General features: G+C 48.5%; 1 protein-coding gene across 5 annotated transcripts in view; it reads left to right on the top strand.

Moving 5' to 3' along the window:
• Positions 1 to 12947, top strand: part of LOC144685974 (teneurin-2-like) — a 555228-nt gene that overhangs the window by 339288 nt on the left and 202993 nt on the right. For all 5 annotated transcript variants that reach the window (XM_078551059.1, XM_078551058.1, XM_078551057.1 and 2 more), the window contains one exon: positions 8568 to 8684. In XM_078551059.1, the coding sequence (XP_078407185.1) occupies positions 8568 to 8684 (117 nt within the window). The remainder of the gene's footprint in view (positions 1 to 8567; positions 8685 to 12947) is intronic.

The raw sequence follows: 12947 nt of genomic DNA, 5'->3' as shown, positions 1-12947 counted from the left end.
CCCAGTTTATGACTATCTTTATTTTCTTTGTGGGAGTTTATCCTGGGTGTATTAGGATGGTGGAGGGGGAAGAGACATGCTTTGGAGACAATTGTACCCTATCTTGTGTATGAGGGGAAGAGATGAGACACTGGAAGCGAAGTTCGATAGACCCCCGAAAGCAGGTACAAGGGTCAGGACGCGCGATTAACCCATGGCTGTTGCTTCTGAAGCAGGCAGAATGCCACACGCCAACTTTGTGCTGGTTAACACGACTGAAGCTTGCAGCCAGCCCTAACCACACAACTGAATGTCAGCAGGGGGCCCAAAAATTGTGAGGGATTAACACCAGTTAAAGCTAGTTGGCGCTGCTTCCTCTTGAAGACAAGGTGCATTGTGGCTGGAGCAGATGCTAGAAGTCATTCTGCAACTGATTCTGACCTGGGAAAGACAGCAGGATGGCAGAATATAGGAGAGAGCATGAGGAGGGGCAGTGGTTCCATGGAGCATGAACCTGTCATCCTCTCTCAAGATGACAGCCTTCATCCTCCCAGCACTGCCACTCTGGCAGTCCCCTTGTGATTGTCCATCAGCCAGCCAGGCCTGATTGCTACCGTCAATGTCAAGGTCCGAGGTCCCTCACCTTCTACGAACAGATCTTCTCATGGTCGTCCTATAAGACAGTTGTTTATTGCAATAGGAATGAAATATAAAACTAGGGAAGTTTAGCTACAATTGTACTGGGCAATGGTGAGATCACATCTGGAGCACTGTGCACAGTTTAGGACTCCTTACTTAAGAAAGGATATCATTGCACTAAAAGCAGTTCAGAGATCTGGATTTTCTTATGAGGAAAGGTTGGACAGGCTTGGTCTGCGTCCTTTGGAGTTTAGAAGAATGAGAGCTGATCTTATTGAAACATATATGATTCTGAGGGGACTTGATAGATTGGATGCTGAAAGGATGTTTGATCTTGTGGAAGAAATTAGAGCTAGGAGACAGTTTAAAAATAAGGGGTCTCTTTAAGATGGAGATGAGGAGAAATATTTTTTCTCAGAGGGTTGTTAGTCTGTGAAACTCTCTTTCCCAGAGAGTGGTGGGGGCGGGGTCATTGAATATTTTTAAGGTTGAGTTAGATAGATTTTTGATTGACAAGAGAGTCAAAGTGTATAAGGGGTGGACAGGAAAATAGAGTTGAGGCCATAATCAGATCACCCATGATCTTATCAAATGGCGGAGCAGGGTCAAGGGTTGAATGGCCTATTCTGCTCCTAAGTTGTACATTTGTACGTATGTTCATATTCTGTAGCCTCCCTCATTGAAAGTCAGTGATATTCCACCAGCCACCAACTGGGCAGCATTGCATAGGAATACTAGGACTGGCAAAGGTGCACTGAAGATAGGCACCAAGGGAATGCACAAGCAGTTTGGTTTAGAACTTTCATTTTCTGGTGGCTTCTTTTGCATTATGGTCCAGTTGACGCTTGTAGCAGAGGGAAGGCTAGCTGTGGCACTGCTGTTTCATGGGGAATTGGGGTTATGTTCACTGGTATCATACTCGGTGAATTGTCCACGGACAGCCTGGCCAGAAAAGGGCTGCCTAAGTTGTCTCTTTCTCCTCCTCTTCCCCTTCCTCTTTCTCCTCAGCTGCTTGCCATAAAGCTGTTGGCAATGGCTGTGCCATCATGATGGCAACATTGTTCAAGGTGCAGCAGCCCATCACAAATCTTGACACCCACTCAGTCAAGTATTACAAGTCTCCTCCAGAGCTGTCCGCACAATGGAAGCAATGTTTCAGCTCACCAATGGTCAGGTATATCATATTTCATAGGGCAGCATGACTTCCATTGCCTGCACTCTATGCATGGATTGCTTACAGGAATAATCAGCCAATAGCCTTTGTTAACCAGTAGCTACTCTTTTTGGGTTTGTCTTGTTGGCTCAAATGCAGCTGGCAAAGTGAATCATCACAGAATGAAGGCATCACGACTCCTGCCAGGATATCAGGCATTGATCTGCATGATTTGCTGCCTATAGTCAAACACCGGCTGGACATTGAGGAAGTGGAATCCCTTTCAGTTGGGGTACGTCCATGAATTAACATCTGGTGTCCACAAAAGAAAGCTGTAATCTTCACAAAGCTACATGCTCGAGCCACCTGTCACCCTCTGGCAAGAGAGAATGAAAATGTAGTTAACTCTCTTTGAACAGATAACATTAGTGACCTCCCTGCAACAATGGACACAAACTGCGAGCTGTTGAAAAGATCTCACCTGGAAGGAGCCCAATGCACAGATGTCTGTGGCCACAGTCACCTTCACAGCCAGTGACCAATAGCATCCTCACTCTGAGGTTGCAGCTGTGGCTGTGGCAGGTGTCACATTTCAGTGAGCATTTTTCCTCATGGAGGCTCAGGTAGTTGATTTGCCCCCAGAATACCCTGGGTGGATATGGCTTCCAGCTGAGAGTCCTTCTCGCATCTGCCTCCTCCCTCTTCTAGCAGCTGGTCCTGTTTTGTTCTGCCTCTGTTCATTCTCCAAGTCATGCAGCTATTCCAAGGGGAATACCTACTACTGTACCTGTGTCTGGGAGCAATTGATTGTGCAGAAGCCTTGGGCTGGAATTTTATGGGGCCTCAAGGAGTGTGCTGAGATGCAGGAAGACTGGAAAATCAGGTGGTGGGTGGTGGGGGGCTCGGGAGAAGTGCTCTCTGCATTCCCATCACTGTTGGCATTCTATCAGCAGCAGAGAAGATTGCAGTTGGCCCCCTGCTCAAAGACCAATTGACACCCTCAGGTGACCAATTAATGGCCACTTAAGGACCTCTTCCTGCCGCTGCTGGCATTTTACCAGCAGTGGGTGGGCCCTCTGCCCAGTGGGAAGACAGGGAACCCTGGAAGCCTCTCCACAGGCTTGGCAGGGAGGGCCCTCCTGTTCAGGCACTTTGTGGCTCCACCGGAAGGTACCCCCACCCTTACCAACCATCCCCCACCCAGACTTGAAGTCAGGACAAAACCCTTCAGTACCTGCTGACCCTCTCCCTGTGGACTTTAGCAACTTTAAATAACTGTAGAAATCTCCAAACACTTATACAATATTCATAACAGCCAACTAACTTGAAAGTGGTTGATGATCCCTTTAAATGGCGCGGGTGGAGTGCCCTACCTGCTGCTGAACACACGCTTAACTGTGTGTGAGTGAGAGACAAAGTTAGCTGGAGCATTGAGCTCCAAAATCACAGCTCTGGTGTCAAACCAAAATTACAGGCTGGTTGATGTTATGATCTGCCTACTCTGCATATGCCTGGCACTCACAGCCAGCGCGTTAACACCCTCACCAATATGGCGCCTGGTGCATCTTGCACCTTAAGTGTGCACGCACACTAGATGCCATTTTGGACATCTAAAGCTACCCATAGCGTCCAAACAACAGGAACTATGGCCGGGATTTTCCGTGCCCGCTGGTGTTGGGTGTGTTTGGTGGTGTGAGTGGACAATGTGGCGAGAAGGCCAAAACTCGGTTTCACGACATCGTGAAACCAGTTTGTGATCATCTGCTCAGCCCATCGATGGCAGGTCACGTTCCCCATCATCAGATGTTGGGAACCTCTTTGTAATACATCAGCCCATTGGAGTCATTCCCCTCCCTGGATCATCCACCTACGTTAGCAGGAAAACACACCGGTGCAGAACACATTTTGACAACTGCGATGTGCAGAGGTTGGGACTTACTGCCAGGGCCTTGCTCACATTGCGGACATCCGAGAAGCAGAAGGTGCTGGAGTCCGACAGCAACGGGATCCTGGAGGAATGTCCATGGCATGCTGGGTGGATTCTCATGGACATGGCTCTGCTGCGAAGCAGCTCACAGAAGTTGGAAAGTCACTCTTGATGCTCACAATGAATGATGGTTGATGGGGTGGGAGACGAAGGTCCAGGATCAACTGGGAGAGGAAGAGGTGACTGGGGTTTGGGGGGGGCGTGCTGAGGTGGTTGGGGGGGTAGAATGAAGGTGTCGGAGGGGGGCAAGGTTCGGAAGGGGGGAATGAAGATGTCAGGATGGGGTGTGGTCGGGAAGGTTGGGAGTGCAAGTGTCGGGGGTGAGGTTGGGAGGGGGAGAATGAAGGTGTCGGGGGCATGAGGTTGGGAGGAGGGGAATGAAGGTTTCAAGGGGGTGAATTTGGGACAGGGAGGTAGGAGGGGGTAATGTGGGGAGGTAGTTGTAAGGAGGGTGAAAGGTGTAAGGGACATACTTCGGAGAGGGGAAGGAGTCCAAGGGTAGGAAGGAGTGTGGAGAAGGGAAGAGGTCCAGGGGCAGGAAGGAGTGTGGAGAGGGGAGGAAGTAAGGGTGGAGGAAGAAGTAAGGGTGGAGGGAGGGGTTGGGAAGGGGGAAGGAGTAAGGCTGGAGGAAGAGGTGAGGCTGGAGGAAGAGGTAAGGCTGGAGGAAAGAGTCAGGAGGGGGGAAGGACTAAGGGTGGTGGAAGAAGTAAGGGTGTCTTAGGGAGTCAGGATGGGGGAGGGACTAAGCTGGGGGGGGTATATGGGGGCGTGTGGGATGACTAAGTGGGGGGAATGGGTTCCGGGTGTGGGGGAGGATGGGGTCTGGAGAGGGGAAGGGGTTCCGGTGGGGGAAGGAGTACGGAGCGGGGAAGGGGTTCCAGTAGTGAAGGGGTCTGGAGGTGGGAATGTCCTGGTGAATATGCAAGGGAGGGATCTAATGGGTCCATGACCACCTCCTGGGGAGCAAACTGCGGGTGAGCATGGTATGAGGGAATGGTGAGAATGACTGAGGGCAGAGTAAGGCAGTAGGGTGGTCATGGTAGGACGGTGAGGGTGGTTAGTAGGGACACAGAGGCAGACATGGACTCTGGGGTTGGGAAGAAGGAGGTCGAGGAGATGTGGATGGGGGTGGGATCTTCAGGAAGGAAGGGAATGTGCACGTTCACCTGGACATCCCTGAAGAAAAAGGGCTGTGGCTGGTAGGTAACGGAGGGGAGGCGCTAGGTGATGCCAGGGGGATCAACTGTGATGAGGGAAAGGAAATGGGTAACTGGAGGAGGGGAAAAGACAGGGGAGCAAATGAAAAAAGGAATCCAGACCATGCTGTCCAAATCGAAAGTGAAATGACGGTCTTGGAGGGCGAGATCAGGTGCTGCTTTGGAGTGTACATTGGGTGAGTGGAGATGCAGGTGGACAACTGAAAGCGAACCCCGGCAGGCAGCATTGAAAATGCTCAGGACAGTGAGATGAGTGTGATAGGGGAAGGATCCACATGTGTGGGAGAGTGTTTGCACAAGGCTCCGAAAGGCCCTGCCACACACACACCTCTCTCTCCAGAAGCACTCGTTGGTCAGCTGCTCCCTCTGTGGTGATAAAGGACGACGCTGAGGGGGTCACAGGCAAAGGGGACTCGGAGGGGGAGGACATCATCTGAGATTCCCGAGTGGATGATCCAGGGGTGAACAGCTGCAGTTCCTCCTTCTTTTGGGTGCCCAGGGGCCCCAGCCTGACTCCTTGAGGGGAAGGAGCACCTGGAAGAACGTCGAGGTGCCCCGCTCCCCTCTCACGTTGCCATTGCAGGAACCCACCCATGGCTCCCACGATGGAGTGCAGGTCTGCACACATTTCCACGTTCTGCTGGACCAGGGTCCCCATGACATCCGCCATTCTCCCCATGGAGACCTCCATGCGCACATGTGGGCACCACTTCATCAGAGAGCAGGTGGACGTACTCCTCCGACTCACGTGCCCCTCTGCTGAGGGTGTCTAACAGCTCTGAATGATGTTCCACGCATTCTGCTGACTCTCCAGGATGAGTTGGAAGGCCAAATCTCAAGACTCATCATCTGACTCTGACCTCACAGATGCCTGACCCCAGCAGTCCTCCGGGTGCCGGGGAGCTCACACAAACCTGCCTCCTCCTGCTGCGGACACGTGTCTGTGCAGTGACCACCAGATTGTGAACCCGAGCCTGCTCTAAATCTAGGTTCCACCCATGTGTGTGTCTCTGCGCTGGTGCAGGGTGCGGGTAAGCGCTGTGATGGGTCTTCTAGGCTGCTTATTTCCAGCTCTTCAATGGAGGAGGAGTCCTCGTGGCTGGAGGTGAGGACATGGATGGAGCTGAGGAACTGGCTGGCTAAGGGTGTCAGCCACTTGGCAGGGCTCCCTGAACCAAAGTAGAGATAATTAGTGCATGGCAGCAGATTCAAAAGTAGGAGAGAGAGCACTCACATTTGCATTAATAGAGGGATGATGTGGTGGAGGATCCTTACACGGGTGTTTACCGCCCACCTCACCATCACCGCAGGCACGGTGCACGTCCTCACCAGTCAGTGTGATGGCACTCTCCTCAAAGTGAGTGAGGGGCTCAATTTGGGCCACTCCACTCCGGTCTGGGACCTCTCCCTGCTGATGTGAGCAGGCTTCTCCTGCATGAAAACAGATGGAGAGAGTGTGAGCAGGACACATGGCGCTGTGCGGAATGTCTGTGTGGTGAGTGGGAGCCATGGACAGGATGAGGACATGAGCTCGAGAGGATATGAGCATGATGGAGATGTGAGGGTGTGTGTGAGAGCTAGTGGTGTTGGCCCTTGAGGTGTGAGATCCCTGTGGATGTGTGTTGGGTTTGTGAGTGTGTGCGTTGAGAGTGATGAGAAGAGTGAATTACCCTGGCGGAGCGGATGAGACCATTCATCCTGTCGCAGCACTGGGTGGCTGTCCTCTTTTGCAGGGCATTGGCGCTGACCACCAATGGCACCGCCTCTCAAGCCGGATTAGTGAGGTTGCTGCCCATCCTGTGGCCAGATCGGGGGTAGAGGATATCACGGCGAGCCTCCACTGTGAAAAAAAAAAGGTGCTCGAGGGATGCGTTATTGAACCTGGGAGCTGCAGTCTTTTTGCCTTTCGGGGCCATGTCTTCTCTGTAGCAGTTCTGGGCTGGAAGCACTGGGGTGTGTGCACGCGGCTGGACTTTAAATATGGCGCCCGGCGTGACGAAGCAGCGAGGTGATGGTGTGGCGGGCAAATGAGAGCCCTCCCGCCATGGAAATGGTATGTTTCCCGGGAATGCATAATTAATGCGGCGGGTTTGGGACAAAGCGGCATGGAAACCCGCCATTGTAGCGGGCCCACTGCCGCACCCCCCGGACAATCCATTCCTATGTGTCTGAATTCTGCAGTGGTTGGGTAGACAATGGTGCTGCATCATGTGTGTATTGGGGGAGAAGGAGAGACACTGTGCAGGCGATAAGGCCAGTAGGTGGGAGTCAGACAAGTGCAGCAGGAGGCCGTGGCCAGGAACTCTCATTGGTCAGGGATGGGACGAGGTGCTAGGCAATCACGGTGGGAGGGGTGGGGAGGTGGTTGAGGGGGAAGGAGGGAGGCCTGGGTCAAGCAAGACCCTCGGTTTTATTTGGGGGGGACCAGAGGAACATTTTTTTTTAAATTGCCTACACAGCCCTCTTTCGAACCAGTTGGGTCCTTTGTGCGGGATTTCTGTGATGGGGCTAGAACCGAAACACCAACTTGCAGAACAAAGTTAAAAATAATGTTGGAGTCTGATTGGTGACATCAGGCACTGACTTTCGAAACTCACTCAGGCCCTCACCCACATGCCTGCCTGGGGTGATTGCTTCACCCATTCACCAAAATTGCAATCCCTCAAACCGTGTCTCATGTATACTTCGCACTATATTACAGACTGATCACCAATTCTCACATGGCAACAACAAAAACTACTTCCACTTATATCACACTTTTAATGCAGCGAAACATCACAGGACTGTTATCATCCAAAATTTGACCCTGAGCCACATAGGGATGCATTGGGTCAAAGAGATGAGTCTTAAGGCGTGCCTTAAAGAAAGAGAGGGTTTAGGAAGGGAGTTCCTGAACTTAGGGCTTAGGCAGCTAAAGGCCAGTGGTAAAGCTATTAAAATCAAGGATGTGCATTGCACCTCAGTCCGACTCCCATATCTATCACAATAGCTCAAGCTGAATCAGTTATTTTACCCCGCACCTCAAGTTGCTTTTAACAAATCACACATGGAAGTCCAATTTCTTACAGAGTCACTCCCTTGTCTTGCACAGTACCATGGGCTGATTCCTGCGTTTGACGCAGTGTCTCGGACTGACTCTTACGTTTCACACTATAGCCTAAGCTAACTCACTATCTCCTGCTCAATCCCATGATCTGCAGTCTCTTGTTTTGGTGTTGTGGCTGATAACAGTTGCATCTGTTAACCAGTGATGAAAATCTAAGGCTTTCAGTTCAGCTGATGAAGAGTAAAATATTTTGTGAGCAGCGACGTCTTTGATAATGTTCTGGGCTCAGGCCCCTCAGCCCAGTGCGAATCCCAAGTTTAGCTCCCGAATGAAATGTTATAGAACCCAAAGCCAATCCCTCATGAGCAATAAGCAACGGTACAATATGCAAAGGTAGAAAACTGCTTCACAGCAAGTTTATTGATTGATAATCAAAAGTTCATTACTATGAAATGGCACGGTGATTCTATATTAGATATATATTTTAAACACCACCTAAATATTAATAAGCACTTTTAATATTTTTCCCTCCCTTCCCTACTTAAGCAATGCACCTCCTTGGTCTGAACTGGCAGCTTCAACCGGCTGAAGGACAGATGTTTAAAAATGGAGTCAGAACAGGAGGCCCGAGTGATGTAACAATAGCACCATCTGGTGGCAGAGGTAATATATCTTCAGTGTGTTGTACTGTGAGACGCAATGCCTTAATTCCCACACGCTGCTTTTGGCACAATGGAAAATTATTAGTTTTTGTTTCCCTTTAGGAAAATAATATCATTTTCCCTTTCCTCTCACCTGCACCACCCCCCCACCCGACCCCCACCACCCACCTTCCTTTGGGCCCACACACCCACTTCCCCATTCACAGTTCAACACACATACTGTGTACCTTAGCTGTGCTCCAACTGGAAGTATGAACTGATGATTTGCAGTGAAGCCTTGCTGTAACTAACTGCGGTCATGTGCTCAGGTGCAATTGGATTTGATGGTCGCTTGCTGATTTTTGAATACAGTACTTTTCCATTTGATCCATTACCCATCTCTTTCTTCAGTTTGCAACTGAAATCAGATGTACACCGTACTGGCGCCATCCGACTAATGCTTTTTGTTTATATGTTTATAATGTTTATACTAGTTGCAGGTGCAGTGATCAATTCTGAAATGGAAGAGTGAGGGGAGTGCAGGGGACTATATATCTAGTGCGATTGAAGAGCAGTAGCTCTTCTTTCCAGTACTCGGAAAGTGGATAGGGCAACACTAGTGCATTTGGAGTAGAAACCAAGCATGTGTGCTTTGCAGTGGAAAGGAACAGTATTAGTCACATCAGAGCTACACCAGCAGAGCCAAAGCTATCATTCAAGCCTTCGCTTCTATGCATACTGGTGTTCCACTCCCCCCCAACCCCCTCTTAACACAAATTAAAATATAAAATAAATAAATCCTCATTTTGTTGCTAAGGCCTGAAAACATCACAGCCCTCCATTGTCAGCAGCCTCTTATTTATTCATGTATTTGTTTTAATTGTTCTAAATATTTCTTTTAAAATTCTAATAAAGCAGTTTCTTGTGCAGCTGGCGATTGTGCCGCCAGGAAAGAGCGGAAATTGTGTTCCATTAAACATATAATTATCTGCGATCTGTTCTAACATTTTATACTCCACACAAGAACAGGCTTAATTAAATGTTTTTGGTTGTAGAAAATCAGGGAATCCTGTTAAGCCTCACTCAGCATTTAACCCCTTTTTTCTGCTGCACCAAGAGTTTTATTTTAAATTGCCTTTTTTTGACAGGTATTGTTTCCTCCCCAGCTGCTGGTTGGGCAAGTTACCTGGTCCCAAGCCTTAGGCCTTTTCAAGTATCCGCTTTTAAGGAAGCTCATCTTTGTAGCTAAAATTTAAGTAGAAATAATATCCAGAAAGTGAAATTCAATATTATTCTTTGCCTTGGTGGGTTTTGTGGTTAACTAATTCTATCAAGCATCCCCAGCAAGAAATGGCCACTCAAGGTGCACCTTTGGTTTATCTGACTATTCCTCTTTCAAGGAAAGAAGCATCAGTGTTGGTAGATTTCATACTTCTTAGTTACAACTGAGACTTTGGGCTGGGTTTTCGCTGCCGAGGTGGGTAGCTTGAGTCGGGAAGTTTCCTGATTTGGTCGACCTGTCTCAGTTTAAGAGGCCCTGTTAGATCAAATTTTCACTCCGGGATGTGGGGCGACGAGGCGAGTGGAGGATGGATGCCATCCCAAGGAACCACTGGGGCCTATGAGTGCTAAGCCAACTGGTTAGAAGGCCCGCCTTGGTTCTCTGGAACATTTTATGAAGCTGCTTGGCCCTCCTGTCCTCAGTGCTCACAGCCCCCCCCCCCAACCCCGGCATACCATGCCCCCATGCCATCTCCATGCTAACTTATGCCTTCCACCTACCTCCTATGGCTCCCCCATACCTGCACGCCACCTCCTTAGCAACTCATCCAGTTTCTACCATGGGCAGATCTCAGGAGCCATGTGGAGATGAAAATAAATCTTCTAACTAGATCTTCTTGATTCCAGAGATGCGGGGCTTGTCTTATGAGGAGGGATTGAGCAGTTTAGGCCTATACTCGCTAGAGTTTAGAAGGATGAGAAGAGATCTAATTGAGGTATATAAGATGCTAAAGGGGATAGACAAAGTAGACGTGGAGCAGATGTTCCCCCTTGTGGGGCATTCTACAATGAGAGGCCATAGTTTTAGGCTAAGGGGTGGTAGATTTAAATCAGAGATGGGGAGGAATTACTTTTCTCAAAGGGTCGTGAATCTGTGGAATTCACTACCTCAGAGTGCAGTGGATGCTGAGACGCTGAATAGATTTAAGGAGGAGGTAGACAGAATTTTAATTAGTAATGGGTTGAAAGGTAATGGGGAGAGGATGAGAAATTGGAGTTGAGGCCGAAATAAGATAAGCCATGATCATATTGAATGGTGGGGTAGGCTCGATGGGCTGAATTGCCTACTCCTGCTCCTACTTATGTTCTTATGTGTTAACAATCTAATGCAGCTCCCATTCCTACTCACTTGATAATAAAAAAAACTCTCATTCAAGAAACCCAATCAAAGCTTTTAAAACTCCTCAAGTGGTTAACCTCATATAAAAACAAACTTTTTTTCAGATCCCACATCGAAAACAGCTAATCCTTTAATATAAAAGCAAAAGCCTTTAATATTTTCTTTAAACTGTCAATCAACCTATGAACTCAGGAACCCCCCTCCCCCCAAGATAATTTTAGCTTTTGAAACTCAGCCATGCATTCACAACATCACAATACTCCTTTCGGGAAATGTCAAGAAAGGATTCTATTTAAACTGCATGAGAAGATGATACTGTTTCTTTTCTCATCTACGCCAGATGGCTTGTCAATCAAAGCAGTCCAGCAGAGTTTTTTTTAACTCTCACTGACCTCGGCCTATTATTCTCATGTTTAGTGAGGTGGAGGATTTAACAATCTTCAGATCATGACACATAAACAGACCTTATCCACCCTTCAACAACACCTAGGTCTACATTAACTTGTGATGCCATCCTGAGGGTTAAGGCCCTTGAAAGAGCTAAAATGTGTTCTGTTTGAACTCAGCACTTAGTCGAAATGACCTTGTTGAGATTGGGTTCCCCTCCGGTGTGATTCACATTCCATCCCCTTCCTGTGTTGGCAAAGATTGGGTCTGTTGGAATTGAGGGCAGGACTTTCACATCTGGGCCCCACATAACATTTTTAAAGGTCCAAGAAGCTTTCCCAACTCAGTGAAAATCCAGCTCTATGCATGTCCTCCTTCATTTAATTGCTTGCAGTTCTTATCCAAGCCCCACCCCCAGCCCCGCCTCTGCCCATTTGCTCCTGAAATTCTCATCCATACTATTGTTACTTCCAGACTTGGTTATTTCAGTGCCCTCCTGGCCAGTCACCCATATTGCACTCTGCATAAACTGAAGCTCATCCAAAACTCTGCTGACCTTATCGTAACTCCGGCCAAGTCCCCTTCACCCATCACCTTTTCGCTCACTGACCGACATCAGTCCAGCAACACCACCATTTTAAAATTCCCATTCTCGCGATCAGCTCTCTCCATGGCCTTACTCCTCCTTACCTCTGTAACCTCCCCCGGCCTGACAACCTTTTGAGAGCTCTGCATTCTTCTAGCTCTGGCTCTAAGTCCATCCCCCCCATACATTCAGCTGTCTAAGCCCTGAGTTCTGGAATTCCCTCCCAAAACCTCTCTGCCTCTCTCTCCTCTTCCATGACGCTCTTTATAATCTACCACCACCTGCCCTAATGCCTCCTTCTTTAACTTGGTGCCAATTCCTGTCAGACTCTGCTGCTGTGAAACGCCTGGGGATGCTTTACTACATGAATGACCCTTCATAAATGCAAGTTCGTGTTGATTTTGTCCCAGTTTCTTTAGGCCTCAGCTCAATTCTTCCAGCAGACTTTAGCTCAATTGTTCACAACCGCCCTTGGCTCACTTGCTTATTTAAAGTGTCAGTTGAACTCCTGAGGGTTGCAACCAGTCGGACTCCCTTTGGCAGCCCCTACATAGAGATGAATGAAGTTACAGCTGACTTGCTAGCTAATTCATTCTTGTGTGCGAGTCATTTATTGATTTCTTTAATCCTTTGTTTCTGAACAACCTCCTAAATGACTTCTTCCTCTCCATATTAAAAATAACTGATATGTCAATGAGTTTATGGCTGAGGAGTCAGTCATTTTTAAAAGGTGAGGATAACCATGCATGGAGAAAAGCTAAATATTAGTTTCAGAAGCATACAGACGAATGAGATGCATACAAAGGAAAAACTTCTCATAGGTCGGAGGCTACCAGAGGACATAGGTTTAATATAATTAGCAATAGAACCAGAGGGGAAAAGAGGAGAAATGTTGCTATGTTCTGGAATGC

Source organism: Cetorhinus maximus, chromosome 10 (genome assembly GCF_964194155.1).
Source record: "Cetorhinus maximus chromosome 10, sCetMax3.hap1.1, whole genome shotgun sequence".
In the NCBI taxonomy this organism is placed as follows: domain Eukaryota; kingdom Metazoa; phylum Chordata; class Chondrichthyes; order Lamniformes; family Cetorhinidae; genus Cetorhinus; species Cetorhinus maximus.
The sequence above is the reverse complement of the archived record's forward strand: the minus strand, read 5'-3'. Positions and strand labels throughout refer to the sequence as shown.